This window comes from Phascolarctos cinereus, unplaced genomic scaffold, assembly GCF_003287225.1.
Source record: "Phascolarctos cinereus isolate Bilbo 61053 unplaced genomic scaffold, phaCin_HiC Scaffold_1;HRSCAF=81, whole genome shotgun sequence".
Lineage (NCBI taxonomy): Eukaryota > Metazoa > Chordata > Mammalia > Diprotodontia > Phascolarctidae > Phascolarctos > Phascolarctos cinereus.
Window position 1 is genome coordinate 176,765,528 of NW_027555514.1, and position 18,898 is coordinate 176,784,425.

General features: G+C 34.7%; 1 protein-coding gene across 1 annotated transcript in view; it reads right to left on the bottom strand.

Moving 5' to 3' along the window:
• The window catches only part of SLCO1C1 (solute carrier organic anion transporter family member 1C1), a 106,543-nt gene that overhangs the window by 55,346 nt on the left and 32,299 nt on the right, over nt 1-18,898 (bottom strand). The window contains exons 2-9 of the mRNA XM_020994412.2: nt 17,874-18,028; nt 16,027-16,168; nt 12,344-12,476; nt 10,473-10,588; nt 8,595-8,741; nt 6,012-6,110; nt 1,805-2,050; nt 953-1,117 (exon numbers count right to left, since the gene is read on the bottom strand). Coding sequence (XP_020850071.1) covers nt 953-1,117; nt 1,805-2,050; nt 6,012-6,110; nt 8,595-8,741; nt 10,473-10,588; nt 12,344-12,476; nt 16,027-16,168; nt 17,874-18,002 — 1,177 coding nt within the window. The 5' untranslated portion in view covers nt 18,003-18,028. The remainder of the gene's footprint in view (nt 1-952; nt 1,118-1,804; nt 2,051-6,011; nt 6,111-8,594; nt 8,742-10,472; nt 10,589-12,343; nt 12,477-16,026; nt 16,169-17,873; nt 18,029-18,898) is intronic.

Below are 18,898 nucleotides of genomic sequence, written 5' to 3' on the forward strand. Positions count from 1 at the left end.
TTCCAGAGAAGTTGTTTACAAGTTTGGAGCTTCTGGCTTGTTTCCATGCACTTCTGTATGCTACTGGTTGCTCATGGGATTCATTTTGTCATTAACCGTACTGCTACAAAATAGTGGGGGGAAAACCATTTGGATTAATGGAAATTGGTTCGAAGTACAGTCCTGCTATTTATTAACTAGGTCATTTAACCTTTCCATGTCTCAGATTCCCGAGACATTTTACAGCTTCATCTGTAAAATGATAGCTTGGACTAAATCTATAGGGTTCTGTCCTTTTCTGTAATACCCATTTGTCCTAATGTTACTTAAACAAAATCAGCAATGATATTAAGATTTTGGCTGCATATAAAAATGTTAATCCTTATATTAAAAAGCTCCTTCTAAAGAAGAACTTTTTGATATTTGATTTTTAATGCTTAAAGATGACTATCTCAGCATGGTGCAGAGAAAAGAGAGCTGACCTTGGAATCACAGGAGCTGAATTGGAATATGGGCTTTACTACTCACCTGAGTGACCTTGAGCAAAAGTTCCTTAATCTCTTTGGCCTTCAGTTTCTTCATTTGTAAGTTAAGAATGCAGGACTAGATGAATTCTAAATTTCCCAGGTCTACACCTATAACCTATGACCTCTTCCCAGTATACTCACACTTACAGATGCCTTAAAATCAACAAGCAATTCTTGCTATGTAATAAGCACAAAATTATATGTGTGTGTATATATGTATGTATATATGTATGTATATATGTACATATATATATACATATACATATATATAACCTGTTTATATCACATTTAAATCTCCATTATTTATATCATACTTTTATGTCTATTTTACCACAGCATCAGCAGGTTAAGTTTTGAGACATTTTCTTCCTTCAAATTCTGAAAGGACAACATAACCTAAAAGAAAGTTTAGTTTTGAAAAGACCTGGAAGTCAAGGAAGACATACCTATAACAAAATTTGTCTTCGAAGGTGATTGTCCATACTGTTGTTCAATATACTTGGGTTTATATGTGACCATTCCAAATAAAGAATTAAACTGAATAGTGCTTGCACACAAGTATAAAAAATACACTGGATTTCCAAAAAGCCTCTTCAGAGACGGCAGAAAATCTACAAAGTGAAAATAACATGGCCTAGTTACCAAAAAAAAAAAAGATAAGATAGGGTTTGATCAATTTTTTTCTGCCCTCTATCATACTGAGTCATTTTTAACTTTTCCCTGTGCCTCACCTGAGAAATTCATTTGGTTGCTAATCCTCTCAAGGCTAAAATATCTTCTCCACATATCTTTTTTTTTTTCTACTCACATGAATATTGTCTTGGTTCAGCCTTACATATACCATTGTAATAGCCTCTTAATTGGTCTGTCTCTCATATCTTACCTCTTCAATGTACAATTATTTAAATTATCTTTCCAATATAGTGTTCTCACTATATCATGTCTCCCCCCCCATTCAAAAACTGTTAGTGACTGTTTGTTGTATATAGGATAAATTATAAAGTCTTTCCCCTAGATTTCAAAGCCATTTTACATTCTGTCTCCATTCAACCTATCCAGTCTTCTTTTATATGAATATTTTTCATTCATCCTATTTTAAACAGATCTTGTTCCGACCTCTCTGGCCTCTATTAATTTGTTTGTGTTATGTCCTAGGTTTAGAACATCATCCTATCTCCTCTTCTTGAAGCTCTTTTCTTTCTAGACTCAATGTGTCCCCCATACCATGAAACTTTGAATTTTGGCCCATGTGTATGGTATCTAAGGGATATTTTTTAAAAAGATGGGATTTTACTCACCTCTTGCCATTTCTAGCATTGTCACTTTCTCTTGATAGTGTGTGTGATATTCCTGAGGATTTTCAACAATAAACTTTGATTTTTCAGAAGAGGAAATGGAATCTTTCCTGCTTTCAGGTTTCATGAGACTCTTTGGCAAGAACCAGAAAGGCACAGCTGCAATAAGACTTAGGGCACCAGCCATTAAATAACCTAGCCACCAGGCACCTACCCATTGTGTGTCCTTTGGAGTAATGGCTAGGTTGTCTAAAAGAGAAAGAAGATAAGTGAGTTGTCCACATAGCAAAATTTAGTTAATACACCACTACCACCTCCAAAAATTTGATCCTTAATCAAAGACAGGCTCAATTTCCCCCCATTAGCTTTTAATGCTAACATTTCTTTCTTCCTATATACCACTATTTTTTTTTCAGTTGAAAATAATTAAGACATATTTGGATTGTGTTCAATTCAGCTCAATTTAACATGTGCTAATTAATACCTACTATGTGCTCAACACTATGCTAGGTACAAAGTATATAAAGAAAAAATAGATAGATAGATAGATAGATAGATAGATAGATAGATAGATATAAAGCATTTACCAGAGACGGCTAGGTGGTACCATGGATAAATCCTTGCACCTGGAGTCAGAAATATCTGAGTTCAAAAGTAGCCTTAGAGAGTTATTAGTTGAGTGTCCCTGAGTAACTCAAATAACCTCTATCTCAGTTTCCTTGTCTGTAAAATGGGGATAGTAATAGTGCAAATCTCCCGGGGTTGTTGTGAGGATAAAATGAGATATTATTTGTAAACACTTTGTAAACCCTAAAGCACTATATAAATGCTAGCTATTATTATTTTTCTTATTTTTCTCTTTTTTTTCTTTTCCTTTTGTGAGGCGACTGGGGTTAAGTGACTCACCCAGAGCCACACAGCTAGTAAGTGTTATGTGTCTGAGACTGGATTTGAACTCAGGTCCTCCTAACTCCAAGGCCGGTGCTCTGTCCACGGCACCACCTAGCTGCCCAAGTTATTATTATTGTAATCATTATAGTACTCACTATGTCTTAGGCACTGGGCTGAACTATGTGGAGATAAATACAATTGAGCAAAACATTCCTTGCACTCAAGGAGAAGATAACATATAAAAGGGAGCTGGAAGAGGAGAGATAAGAAAATTTTTGTCCTCAAAGAGCATTCTAATGAAGGAAAACACCATTTACACTGGTCAATAATTTCTATAAATACAGAGTAAGTATATTTCAGTTGAGAGTAGAGAAAAGAAAGCTGACAACTGGGGACATGATGCCAGCAGAAGGTACTTGAGATTAGTAGAAATGAAAGCAAATGCTGATGTTGGATATTACAAAATTGGACATTTTTAACCTATGTCCACCTAAACTATTCCGTATAAAATATTTTTTCAGAGGACATATGTTTCCTGTTCATATTGGTTTCAGGCTAGGAATAAGGATGACCATATGTTTTAGGCCCTATGTTTCCCATTGCTACACTCCTGAGTTGAGGCCAGTCTTCTTTGGTCATCAAAGTTTTATATTCAACTGTACCCACATTGATTGTTCTGTTCCAGTCATACTACTTCTAGGTTGTCCAACCCTGCTATCACCTTCTATATCTGACCCTCTGAATCCATTCCACCAGTTTCTGGGGAAATAATTCTATTCACAGCGGGACTATGCCATCATGATGGTGACTGAGTGAAAACTCGTGTTGTTGTTTAGCCATGTCCAACTCTTCATGACCCAATTCTGGGTTTTCCTGGCAAAAATACTGGAGTGGTTTGCCATTTCCTTCTCTAGATCATTTTATAAATGAGGGAATTGAAGAAAACAGGGTTAAATGACTTATCCAAGGTCACATAGGTATTTAGCATCTGAGGCCAGATTTGAACTTAAGATGAATCTTCCTGACTCTAGGCCAAGCATCCTACCCATTGTGCCATCCAGCTGCCTGAGTGAAAACTTATCAACAACTATATATAGCCAGGTGTCAGACTGGATGCTTTACACCTAGTCGTCTACCAAGAAAACTATCTGTTGATGACCATCACTATCACCACCATAGTCATACTTTTTACCTATTTCTCATAGGTCCCTTCCAATTCTGAGGTTCTGTGATGTGTTGTGTGTGTGTGTGTGTGTGTTGTGGAGGGTTAGTTTGTGAGCAAAGGAATCAAATGAATAGTACCATTGTTTCTGGAAAGAGCATGTTAACCAACTACTTTATTGATTCATCATAACACAGAATCATTAGATCAAAACTTATTTCATTACCCATAACTTGCTTATGTATGATATCCTCATTATAGTGTGATATCTTTGAGGATGAAGATTTTCTCATACTTGTATTGGTTAATAATGATAATAATATAATAATAAGCTATCATTTTATACTCTGGGAAATAGGGGCATCATTATCTTCATTTTACATACTGAAGAAATTGAGGCCGAAGTTAAATGACTTTGCACTAGGTCAAACATCTAGTAAATGTCTGGGGTTCAATGTGAAGTGATATTTTCCTGACTCCAGGTCCAGAACTCTATTCATGGTGCCACCTAGCTGCCTAATCCCAGGACTTAGCATGGCATATAGCACATAAACAAGTACTTTGACAAGTGCATTTTCATTCATTCACTCTTTGAAGCCTCAGTTTCCTCATCTGTTAAGCTGGGATAATAGTTGTGCTGCTTCAGAAAATTATCATGAAAAAGCCTGTTAACACTAGTGCTACAGAAATATTAGTGATTTATATTTTGTTACATATTTTTTTCATTGAATAGGATTATTTTCCCTAAAACTACAGAACTTTATAGCAATTATATAGTTCAACTCGTTTAGTTTACAGATGAAGAACCTGGGACACAAAAAAGTTACACAGCTTGCCAAAAGTCACACAGCCAGTTAATGGTAGGGCAAGGATTATAACCAAGATCCAGTGATCTTTTCCACTACATTGCCCTGTCTCATGCTTGGTTTCAATTCTTCAATGCATCCTGAAATGTAAACATTGTATTTCTGCTATATGGCCTTAAAGTAGTACAGTAGACTAGGTCTGGAGTCAGACTATCTGAGTTCGGATCTTGACTTTGCCACTTACTCCCTGGGGAAACTCAGGAAAAGTACATAACACCTCAGGGGTCAGTTTTCTCATCTGTAAAATGGTTTGCCCTAGATAACTTCTGAGACCTCTTTCAGCTTAATCTATCATCTTATAAAATGCATTAACATAGTTTGAGTGGCTCCTCCCTTCATAAGCCTCTTACTTTATATCATTCCTCATTTGAAGATAGAAACACAAAACTCTCTAGCATATTAGAAATTGATAATTAATTTGAGGGACTTCCCAGAAATATCACAAAACAGCCATTTGTTTTATTCATCTCTTTTCCACATCATTTCTTTAAAATAATGATTTACCAGTGGAATGAGTTAAATGGTCACCATACAATCAGACCTGTACTTCATATGGTCAGCTTTGGATTTATAATAGATTTGAATAAATTAATTGCCAACAACTGTAAGAATTTTACAAATACCTGTGCATTTCACTTTTTCTCCTTATAGCTTCAAATTTTAATTCTCAATTTTTAAAGTGACCTTATTATCTTGTTCCTTGTTTTTTCTAGGCTTCTTGCTGTGTAGAATAATAAGCTATTTCTTACAAATGTAGCTATCATAGAAGAGGACAACTTGTGGTTACTGAGAAATACTTGGCTTATTCAATGCATGAGTAAAATCCTGAAAGAGAAGAGTAAGGCTTCCCCGTAGCAGTCCCCAAGACCGAACCTATGGATAATTTTGTAGAATAAAAAGACATTTGATTTCCAGAAGACTGTCAGGCCTTCATGTCTCTGCTGAAATTGCCAAATACATTGTCAATAGGTATGGCTGTAATAAATGTTGACACACCTGGAATTCCCCAAAGCCAGGGAGTGACCACAGCTTTCAGGCTTTCCTGTCCTGGAATGTATCTGAACTTGAGACCTAGAAAGGTGATACGTTCTAACAACAAATCATAAGCCATTTCCTAATCACTACCTGCTTTCCATATTCCTCTTTTTCATACACATGGAGAAAACTAATATAATGAGGATTTTTTTTAATTAATCACTTCATTAACATTTATCCTCTGAACATCATGAATATTACTCATTTCATCTCTTTGAAAGAACCCACAATAACTCTTAAAAAAATTCTGCCTTACCTAGGTTTACAAAGCCAATGTCAACATATAGTTTGGCACACAGTGAGCCTAAAAGAAATCCAAATATTGGCCCAATAATTGCAACTGTCTGCACACACCCTAAAAAGAAAATTAAAAAAAAAATCTTTGGTCACACTGTTAAAAATGCAGAAATTCTTCAACAATAAATGTCAGTTCAATTAGTGATTTTATCAGTAGAGCATATTTCATACTTGATTCAGATATAAGTTAAACTAGAATGCCTCCTAGGTCTTTTCCAATTTTTATTTGATTCCCCCCCATTTGTTGTGGGAGAGGGTTTTTTTGGGGGGGAGAGGGATCAGGTAGGGAAACAATGTTTTTGAATAGGGCAAAGCATCAATTAAGATTATGTGATCAGGGCTAAACATTCTGGACCAAATATTATATTTGGGAAAGCAATTAACACTTTCAAGGCATCAAAACACCACCATGAGAGATAGTATTGACCTGGATTCAAGTCACACTCGAGGCCAATTTAATTAAACAAATGTTTATTAAGCCAATATGTACAAAGCACTTGTGTTAGGTGATGGCCATTAAAAAATAAAAAATGAAAGACAAACTTACCCTGCCTTCAAGGAATTTATAATCTTATAAAAGAAAAACCCTTTAACCTCACTGATCTTCATTTACTCATCTGAAAAAGGGAATTATACTTCCATCACCTACTTATAGGTGATGTAAGGATCTCATGAAATGTTGTATATAGTGTGCCAAATAGATGGGCATAATTAATTGAGGATAAGTTCAGTAGAGAAAGGGAATAATTTAATCTACCTCATTAGTTTATTAGCTTTGATCAGAAGAAAAGATTGTTTTAAGGTATTAAAATTACCTAGCTTTTTTTAAAAGAGACAATAATTCACCCAATCTCACAAGCACTCATGATGGCAGAGAAGTGTACAATATAATTTTCCAAAATGCTTTTGCTAGTAAATAGAATAAATATCCCTTTATGCTATGTAATTCCAGAGTCCCAGAAAAGTTTCCCTGTCACACCAAATCAATCTCCTTCCCAATCACCACAACTATTTTTAACTAATACCTGAAATTCCTCTGCCAGAAGATAAAACCTTTCATTTCACAAATAACAACCTTAAAATAAGAATATTCTGGAAGACATGAGACTGTTATTGCTATTACTAACTCTACTACCACCATCACCACCACCACCATTACCACAACTGCTTCCCCTACTACTAATAATAATAAACATTTACACAGCACTTTAAGGTGTGTAAAGCACTTTACATATATCATCTCCTTTTATCCTCATAATAACTCTGTGAGGTAGGTTCTATTATTATTGCTACTTTATAGATGAGGAAGCAGAGGCACGGTAGGTTAAATGACTTGTCCAAGGTCACACACTTAATAAGTGTGAGGTAGGATTCAACTCGAGTCTCCCTGACACCAAATCCTTTGAGCACTACAACTACCTAGCTGCCTAGTTTCAATTTATCCTAAGGTATGGCTGGCATAAATTCTTTTTCGCTATGTAGACTTCGATAGGAGGGCAGATGACTTCCATCTAAATGGAAATACTAGAGGGAACTGTGTGTATCTTATTGTAGGTGTTTACCCTAGTAGCAAGGGTGCTAAAAGAAGCAAAGGACCCCAAGAGAAATGGAGAGGGCCTACTCTGCTTCAACATTATTTTTCTTTGTGTTTTTCTTCAATTTATTTTGTTCAAGGATACGTTTGCCAGAATTAATATTATTTCTCAAAAAATACTTGTGGTTGAACCTATGTTTTGTTTTGTTTTGTTTTCTTGGATTGTTGTTGTTGTTGTTGTTTTTGGCACAGAGGTGCCGTAGAAGCCACATAGAAGAGAGGACTTTTTTCTAGCATTTGGGTGAGATTTAAACCTCAGCCCATTGTTAGTTTCATTCTTTAACTTGGAGTATTAAGTATAAGCCATTTTATAATTGCTGTTCTAAGTTAAGAATGTTAACATGAATGCTTACCCTATTTTATAAATCTGCCTCATAGACCCATGCCAAGGCTAGAGTAATAATAACAATAGCAACAATATTAATAAGAGAAAGAGCAAATCCAGCCTGTGATACATACTGACTAAGTGCACCAGGACAAGTCTCTTAACCTCTCAATACTCTATATAACTCTCTAATATTATGAACTGTAGAAAAGATGCAGACCTATACCTTGGAAGAGGGATTTTTCATATTCAGTAGTTCCTTTTAGCAATGAAATCATATATGCAGCCACTATACCCTCATACTAAATAATAACTCATATCTATATAACATTTTATTTACAAATAATTTTACATACTTTATGAAATTTGATGTTCCCAATAGTTCTGTAAATTAATACATGCAAATATCATTATCACCTTTTTACAAATGAGAAAATGAAAGTTCAGGAGGTAGCTAAAATGGACTTGTCCAAGGTACATGACTAGAAAGTGATGAAGTCTAAAACTGAAACTAAGTTACCTATCAATAATTTGAGGGCTCTTTGCCCTATTTTACATAGGAAATAACACTTCATGTCCAAGTACCCAGGCATTTATTTCTGAGACAAAGAAGCAGTCGTTACCAATATAGAATGCAGCATTGTCCTCACTGGCATGGTCATCAATGTAGGTAATCCCCAGAGGCTGAATGGGAGTTTCTCCTATTCCACGGAGGAGGTTTCCCAGAAAAACATAAACCCACATGGAAGATCGAGTTTCTGTTTCACATCCTTAATAAAATTTTTAAATGGCATAAAATTGTTAAAATTTGACCACTATCCAACTGCAGAGGCTTTCTTGGTCACCACCAAAAGAATAATTTAAAAAATGAAATAATTAATAAGTAGAATGGATTTGACTAGGTGAAAAATATAGTCCTTTAGTGACAACTGTATTCCCTTGCTGCCTCAATCCTCAAGGATATTGTCTAAGCTACTACTATATTGTCTTCTAATGATATAAAAAACTAATGCCTACCCCATGAAACCCCCAAAGTTTGTGATGTCATACCTCAGCCATTCTATTGTTTTCTGCATCCCCCAAAACAGAGTCCAAGCTCTGAAGGACTTAACCCTCTCCACTTTCGAATTTCTACCCTTCCTCCAAGCTGTCCTGAAGGGTGAGTATGTCAAATGCTTCCCTCTATCTAGTTGGCCCCTGACATGCTGCAAATCCAGCCTAACTATATTTGCTCCATCTGTCCTGCCACTATACGTGTACTTTCCCTAACCCCTTCACATTAATCTACTTTCAAGTTCAGGAGTTTTAATAAAATCAGTTAAGCCACTGCTATAGGAAAATATCTCCACTCACTATTCTTGTAGCTTCCCAAATCAACACATACTTGAGGGTCACCATTCCCTCAGATTTTCTCTCCCTAATTAGAATATAATTTCCATACAGGAAAGGATTGTTGTGACTTTGTATCTGTATTCCTAGCACTAAGGGCTTGGCATACAGTGAGGCTTAATAAATGCTTTTTTCCTTTCTTTATTCTTTCAAGAAACTCACTTTCAAAACTTCTACCAAAATCTTTTTTCTCTTAAATTTTAACTTGAATGCATTTTCAACAAATAATTTAAGAATAATTTTTGAGTACCTTTCCTTCAATCATGAAGATCATATGATAGCAGTAGGAATGAACTAATATCTCCCCAAATCTAGTATTATATGAGTCATCTAGCATCTGCCTGAGAGCACTAGCTCTGAAACTTCTCACTTCTTTTCCCAGGTTAACACGTAGTGTTTAATATAAGGAAACACACAACTGCAATTCAGTGCTCGTTGTGTGCTCTCTCAGACTTCGCAAGAACTACAAAATCAATAGCAGTGCATTGTATTAAGAAATGAAGGCATCGTAAATTTAACCACCAGGAAGTGCATTTCCCATATAATGATTTCAAGCTGGGTCCCATGCTCAGTCTAGAGGTTCTGTGTATCCTCTCTTAGGGGAAGGACCAGGCAAACCATCTACTGATCTCAGCAAGTCAGCAACATTCTTTCCTTTAGCCACACCTCTCTTTGTGAGAGAATGAGAATTCATTATCTAAAGGTGAGTGAATCATTGTAATTTAACTCAATTAAAAATTAGATCTTCAGACCTTCTGTCCTCCTTTGCCCCACCTCCAGGAACTAACCAAGCAGTAAATATCCACAAACATTGATAAGGACAGTTCATATCTAGACATCAATACCAGTAAAAAGGCCATCCTATTAACTTTGTTAAGAATGAGATCAGCTTATCTAGAGAATCTCAAAAATCCTAGAGATTCAGAAAGGTTTAAATTGGCTGATTTCTCCTAGTTGCATAGGTGCTAGGAATTTAGGAGGAATTTTTATTCTCACAGTCTTGCTGCCTACTTCAATCAAGACAGAGGGAAAAGGATATTGGTTTGGGAGACTGGTGTAAATCAGGCATCAAACACCTGTCTGGTTTTTCAAAATTAAAGAAATTGTCTTACCTGTATTTTCTTTTGATTGAAAGTTAACTGAAAGTGAAATTTTTTTGTTGAGGTCCTGTAGGCATGGAGAGATGGTGATGGTGGAATTGGAAGGAGAAAATTTGTCATACCTGTAACTAAATAAAATGAGCACTGTATTTACTCTGAGAATTTTCACACCACGTTCAATCAATCAAAAGCAATGTACACCAAATTCTTATTAGGAATGGGCCACACATTCTAGGTTTGGGATATTTATGGATCTGACACAACGTTGAAATTATCAGATTTTAAAATAAAAGTTGTCCAGCCGATGTTATATATGGACTCCAAAGAATACTATCAATAAAATGGAATAATAGTATAAACCACAGCTCAGTTGGCATCATAGGAGTTAATGAATGTGAAAGTGCTTTGACATGTGCTATACAAACATATGCTACTATCATTGATAGTATTATTACTATAACCAGGAAAATGAACATAGAGAAAAGGAAATATATATTTGTACATTGGTACAGTACAGAGTGGGAGATTAACTGGACATGCCAGTAACTAGTGGAAATTTACAAAGGCTGCTGTTTGTCGTTCATTCTCGAAGAGGACCATAACATCAGGGAGATAACCCCATGACGTGCAAGTGTATTGGGTTTAAGTGAGGGAGGGCTGTGTAAGGTCACCAGCCAAATAGATCAAAAGAGTCAAAACTGCTACAATGATCATATTTCAAGCCTGGTCTGGGGTCTCTGAGTTTTTATTATTATTTTAATAATTCCAGCAAAATTGAGAATCTTATGAAGTATTGAAACAGAAATATATGACTAAAATCTATTACCAAAAAATCCTCTGTTGACTTCTTTACCCAAATATGGAATAGGGTTGAGACATCTAGATACCATGGGTTATCTATGGGCTAATCATTTATATTTAGTCACAGAGTACAAAGACCTAAATTCTTTTCAACAACAAGTTAGATGAATTTTTATTTAAATGTTCAAGAGGTTATAGAAGTCTATTTTTGCACTTCATTTTACTCTTATCTTAGCTATTTGTTTCTTGTGGATTCTTGTCCAAATCTTTCCTAGCTGCATATATTCCATCCCTATTCAATTTTCTTAGCACATTTTGTGCATTCTTTAATTTATTCTTACCACTTTCTACCTAGTGTTATATGTATATTCAGTTGGAAAATCTTTGAAGGCAGAAGCTTTGTCTTGTTCTGGAATTCTAAAAATCAGATCATTGGGAAAAACTTTAAAGGTTCTCTAGTTTCAACTCTTTCATTTTCAAAGAAGCTGTGACTTGAGGAAGTGAAGTGACTTGTATCAGCTCCCTTGAGCCAACAGTTTAACTCTAATATTCAGGTCTTTAAATTCTATGAATGGTACTTGAGTGATTTGGGGAAATTATCTTTATATCCTCCATATCTAGAACAATTTCTTGCACATATAGGTACTCAACAAATATTGAATTGAAATAATTTAATCCTTCCATGAATATTTCTCTGGACAGGACATTAGGGACTCTCTTTCCTAAAAAAAATTAATAGAATGTATTCCTTGGATACTATATAAGTTGCTTTTCATTGTTAGCCAACTTTTTATAAGGATTTATCTTGTCTCCCCAACTTTTGAATAATCTTCTTGAAGACAGAATCCAACTGTTATATGATATACCACCCAGAATATCAGACAATAAATAAATAATTCCTGGATAATCTTCATAACAATATCCTTAAACTACCTTAGGTCTTTGCCAATGTAAGGTTTGCTACAAATAGTACATAGCATTGTTGTACCTACTATATTATTCCATTAATGTAAATATTTGTTTATTAATGTGAATAAGGTTCTGTCTTCTATACATATTAGAATAGTTTGTTTTAGACTTACTGTCCCATGAAGAAGTGAGGCATTGCAATGAGCAACGTTCCAACTCCCATAATTAGGCATCCTGTTCCAATTATCTTCGGCCTATGAAGTTTAGCTCCAAAGTAGCTAACAAAGGTTATAACTAAAAGATTCCCTTTTGTTGAAAAATGAAATATTTATAAATTAATTAAATATGTAAAACAAAATCAAAGAAAATATGTTAATCTCACAACACCGAATGAGTAATCTGTTTTATGTTTAGGACAATTTAAAGCATAATTCCCTTGCTGTGTCCTGCCCACCTTTCCTTCTTTTGGTTTTTCCTTTCTTTGGGTCTGAGTTGATCAATGCAACTTTCTTACACAGTACTTCATATAGAATTTGTTTCTTAAACTGTCTCAGTGACTTGATCCAGGAACTTAATTTCTAATGATCTCATTATTTTAGATCTCTCAGGCAATTAGGTGGCTTAGTGGATGGAGCATTGTATCTAGAGTCAGGAAGAACTTGAGTTCAAATCTGGCCTCAGATATTAACTGTGTGACCCTGGGCAAATTGCTTAACATTGTGTTTCCCTCAGTTTCCTCAACTATGAAATGGGGATAATAATTGTACCTACCTTACAAGGTTGTTTTGAGGATCAAATGAGACAATATTTGCAAAAGGCTTATCACAGTGCCTAGTACACAGTATATGTTTGTTTCCTTCATTTCTGCCTGCCTCTACTAGTTAATTTTAGTGTTGCTGCCCTTTTATATTTTTCCTCCTATCTGGTGAACCTTGAGCCAATATTTGTTTCTTTTTCTTTTAACCACTTGGATTAAGATCATGACTTGTCATCCATACAGCATTTAAATATTTAGCAAAAGACATGTTGGTCTACATTCCCTGGCTCTTTACTTATTTGTGCTCTTTTTACTGGAATTGCTGTTTTTCATAGAAAAGTTAAAACTAGCTGATTGACAAAGGGGGAAGAAGATAAACAATAATGGTTCTTCCCTAAACACTTCCCATTACCCCAAAAGTCAAGCTCAAATGTTATCAGTGTGAAATATTGTCAGCATTTCATCCTTTCCCAAAGGAAAGCACTGCTTGATGAGTTGAGTTGAGGAAACAACATAAGGCAGTGTGATATAATGGAAAGAATACTTAGACTTGGTTCCAAGTTCTAAGTTTACCAATTATTAGCTTGAGTCTAAACAGCCAAACTCTCTAACCCCTCTGAGCCTAGTTCTCCCATCATTAGAAGGAAGATAATAACACTAGCACAGCTTCCTCATGGAGTTGTCTTGAAGTAACAGTTAGGAAATCTTGAAGTGCCATATAAATATAAGCTATTATTCTTCTTAATTATATGATAACTGATATTCATGTTGCAGTTTAAAGTTTACAGTAAAAATTCACGTTTTATTGCACATAACAGCTCCTCACAACTATAGAACATCACTAGAAAAATATTGTTATTGAAGAAGTCAGGCTTTTTAGAAACACACTTCGGGTAATTGAAAGCAATTTATGTTTTCCCAAATGGTATCCTGAATGATTTCCTCCTCCTATCGAATGTTGGGCCCAAACAAGTTTCCATCTGCAGCAACTGTCTGGAATATACACAGGCTGTTCCAAAAATTAGTGCAGTGTTAAGCTTAAAACAGGGTCAAATAGAAAGGTTCGTAATTGATGACAAAGTTCGTCAAATGCTTCTATTTACAGGGTATATTTTAAGCATTGAACTGCCCTAACACTTTTGGGATACCATGTGTATTTGTGTGTGTGTGTGTGTGTGTGTGTGTGTGTTTGTGTGTGTGTGTGGTGTGTGTAGCATGGGCTATTAAACATTGAGGCAGTGGTGTCTGAATCAATGGCAGCAAACTCAAATGGAAATGGATCACTGAAGGCAACATATTGACTTAAAAAATAACAAATTAACATTATCTTAGTTTATTTTATTTGTATTTATTTTGTTAAAAATTTCTCATTTACATTTTAACTGGGTTCCTTACTTGGAGAGTTGTAAGTTTTGTACTTCCATAAACAATATACATTTTTCATCTACTTTCCAGTGTAAATGATTGCTTTGGATTTCATTGAGGAAGCTTTATTGGGAAGGAATGAATTCCTTCTTTGCCTTCATCTTTGGCATGATGCCTTTCCTGATTTCCCCAGTGGCCACTACCTTCCTGCCAACTGTCTTGTATTTACCTATTTTGTATATATTATTATATATTAATTTTATGTTTATGTTTTATGTGTGTACTTATCTCTCCCATTAGGACATAAGCTCCTTGCAAGACTCATTTTATTCTTTCTACTTGTACCCTCAGTGCCTAGCACAATGCTTGGCACATGGCAAGTGGTTAGTAAATGTTTGATAGTTGATTGGTTCTATTTGGAGTCTGCACAGGGCATCCATGATGTTTGCTAACACCTTAAGTGTCTCCTTATTAGTGTTATTTTATGCCTCATATTATAATTTAATAAAATTATCTATACTCCTGCATCTTTCAGATTCTTATATTGTTTTAAAAGATTGATGGGAAGATATGTTTGAGGAGACCCTTGAAGGATGCTTTTTTCCCTACCAAATTCAATATTTTTTCAATAATAATTTTTTACCATTATAATAACTCACAGTTCCTTGGGGGAGGGGTGGAACTGCAGGTGACACCAAGGTGATGGAAAGACTCATGTTAGATATAAGTAGGTTGCAACATATTACCAGATATGACATGTCAAGGACTTACATGTGTCCTAAAAGAAATCAACAAGAACATGAATAACTAGAAAGGGAGGGCTGCTGACCAATAGAGGAATAGATAATATGATTGTTACATGTGTGCCCACAAAATATCAAAAAATAGAGGAAGAGCTCCAGTTCTTTCTGTAGCACATGTTGGGAAAGACATTAGAGTGTTCAAGCCCTTTGACACAACGGTACCACTGCTGGACATTTACTCCCCAAAAGGTAAAATGTGCGGAGAAAGGCTCCATAAGTAAAAAAACATATTACTAGCAACAAAGACCTAGAAATAAAGTATGTGCCCATTGATTGCAGGAATAGTTGAGTAAATTGTGGCATGTGAATATATTTAACTACTATATCACTGTAAGGAATGGCAAAAGTGAAAAACTCAGAGAAACTTGGGAAGATTTGTATGAACTGATACAGAGTGAAGAAAGTAGAACCAAGAGAATAATGCCCACAATCACCATAATAATATATAGGGGGAAACATTAATAGATATCAGAACACTTATCACTATGTTGACCAGTCTGGAATCCAGAGATCTGATAATGAGGCATCTACCTATTCTCTTTAAAGAGAGATGACAGACTACAGTTGAGAAATGAAGTAAATGTTGTCAGATGTGGTCAGTGTACTTTGTTATTTTCTATTTGTGTAATGGGGTGGGAAGCACTGGGAAATAACAGCAAAATATTTTTAAAGCATCAAACATTTAAAAAAAGAAATATATGTAGAAGAATCTCATAATATGAGAAAAGATAGCAAAAGTCTCACCTGTATTAATGAAAGGAATATTTGTCTGTCAAGAAAATCATGAATCTATCAAAATACCTACGAGTTTTTTACAATGTGGTGTGAATGCCATCTTCTGATCTACTCTCAGCTTAAGAGGTACTAAGTACATTGTGCTAGAAATAAAGCCAAAAAAAAAAAAACTCAGCTTAGTTTCTATAATACCTACCTATTTCGAAGCTCCCATCAATAACTCCAACCAGAGAACTAGGGATTTCAAATCGTCTTTCTATCTGAGTGATTGTGCTCTTCAGATAGCCTTCTGACAAGGCTTTGGCAAAATAAACAAAAGATAACGCACAGAGAAACACCTGTAAAAGGAGAGAGATAAAAATAGTTTGATTTTATGAATGACACAAATGTACAGATTTCAAAGAATGAAAACTACATTAAATCAGTGCTTAATAAGTGAAAAAGATTTATTTGCAGAAGAAAATCTTCCATAGACATATATCAATTTGGGTTTATCCTCTCAAGGGAATGATGTTATATTATTAAACCTTTTATTTTTAATCTGGAAAGCCATAGGGTCACACATGGACTTTCTCAAAAGCTGAAAGTGAGACCTCCATTTTTGCTCTCCTCTGGATCTATCCATTCTCTAACTGTTGTGATTAGAAGAGATTGTATTTTTTGATTCACAAAAAAGACACACACACACACACACACACACACGCGTGTGTGTGCACATGCACACCTGCAATGCATGAACCTAACTGCTTACCAGTCTGTGACATTTCCATCAGTCCATATTACAAATGTCATTGCAACACTATATGTGAGAATAGGGACCATATCTTAGTATTCTGAAAAAGTATTACATGATTGATGTGGCTTCTCTTTTTTTCACTAAATATTTATGGGATATAACCAATATTCTTTTATATTTTTCTTAGTTCCCTTTGATGGTTGAATAGTTTTATCATTTTCATGTAAAAATAATAAGGTCCACAAACCTAAAAATGTATAATTTTGTGTCAGATTATATAAGTAAACAAATAGTGGCAGGGTTAAAGTATAAGCAAAGTGCAATATTACAGGGCTAGAGACAAGATGTTGTAAGTAGAGACATTTCAATACTAACTTTCTAGAAATGCTAAAAGTATTTTAATGCTATAACATTCTATTTATCTTGGCCTTTATCATTTATTTGGTGAGAATCCATATTGAACATATTTAGTCAAGTCAAAAAGCATTTATTAAGCTCCTATATGGTGGGCACTCTGCTAAGCATTGTTACACTAGAAGGCCACAAACCACCAGTGAAAATAAACTTTATCTAAGGCACACAAATGTATTATCCCAGCTCTGATTATTAAACTCTGAGTCAAGTACTTAAGGTGGCAGGGATAGATGAAAAAAAAAACAATGAGGGGCATTGATGAATATTGAAACTCATGCCAGTGAGGTATGAAATTTAATAAATTAGTTACATGCACTATTACCTGAATACTCCAAATGCCTGTCATGTTCACACTGGACATAAGTCTGCTCTGAAGGGTATGGTTTTAATATATGTCAATTAGTGAGTCAACCACCATTTATTAAGCATTCATTATGTACCGGGCACTATGCTAAATGTTGGATATAAAGAAAGGCAAATAATAGTCCCTGTTCTCATGGAACATATATTTTAATGGGGGAGAAAATTTGCATATATACAACTTGTATGTAAAGTAGATAGAAGGTAATCTGAGGAGAAAACACTAAGAGCTTGGGGGTGGCAAGAAGGGGACTGGGAAAGATCTTGTGCAGAAGATAGGATTTGAGCTGACTCTTGAAGGAAGGCAGGGAAATCAAAAGGGAGAAGTATCAGGAACAGACAATGCAAAGGAACAGAGCTGGAAGTTAGAGGGTTATGTTTAAAGAATTACAAGTATAAAAAAAAGATTTACAAACATGTCAGTACAGCTAGACATTACGATTAAAGACAGACATCTTCTCTAGCTACAAGTAAAGAAACATGAACAAAGAACAAAGATCATCTATTCATCTAATTCCTTTTTACCACCCTACCTTTAATTCTCCACAACAAAGTGGTTTTCCTTCTGAAACAGATGACTCTGATTTAAAAGGAGTCCTGTTTGTGGGTCGTTCAGATTTTGAGAAGAATAGTTGGGGATTTTCTTTGGGTGAGTTTTCCATTACAAAAATGATCCTTCACTGGGATTCTGTTGAAGTTGAATTTTTAAAAGCATTTAAATCTTATGAAATTCACTAAATACTACTTCTACCATATAAAAGAAATATATGACAATCTGCATTGCATGTTCAGGGAAGAACAATCAAATAAACACCAATTTCACAGAAGAGCACGTGGTTCCTTTAAAAATATTTTATTTAAAAAGGTAATTTTATATTTCATTATTATATCATCTATATTACCCAATATGTACCTCTGACCTCACCCTCCATGAGAGCTATCATTTACCACAGAAAATAAAAAAGAGGGGGGACAACAATTTGGCAAAACTATCCAACGCATTGAAAAAGTCTAACATATATATATATATATATATATATATATATATATATAATATATATATATATATATATATATATATATATATATATATATATATATATATATATATATATATAATGCAAAATATGCAATTATGTTCTGTGAATTTGTAAACCACCACTTTAAGGAAAAAAGGGCATAATAGACATGGCACTAGATTATGATTCAGAAGACATAAGGTCTAGCAACTCACTCTATAACTGCAGGCAGTTCTTCCCTTCTCTTTGATCCTTAGTAAAATCAGGGGATTGCACAAAGTATTCTGTAGCTTTCTTGTTCAGTTTGAATATTTTATGAGTCTGTTTGCATACTATTAACTATGTATGAATTGGGAAACTTTCTAATTAAACTTTTCCATTGTTTGATTGAGTAATGTTACCATTGAGACTATTCAGTGCATATTCATAATTATTTCCTCTGTGTTCTGTTTTATCATAACAAAAGACAAATGAAAATGTTGCTGTTGTAATGTTTGATGAAACAGGATTTTGCTAAACTGAGAACTTACCAGCCTAAG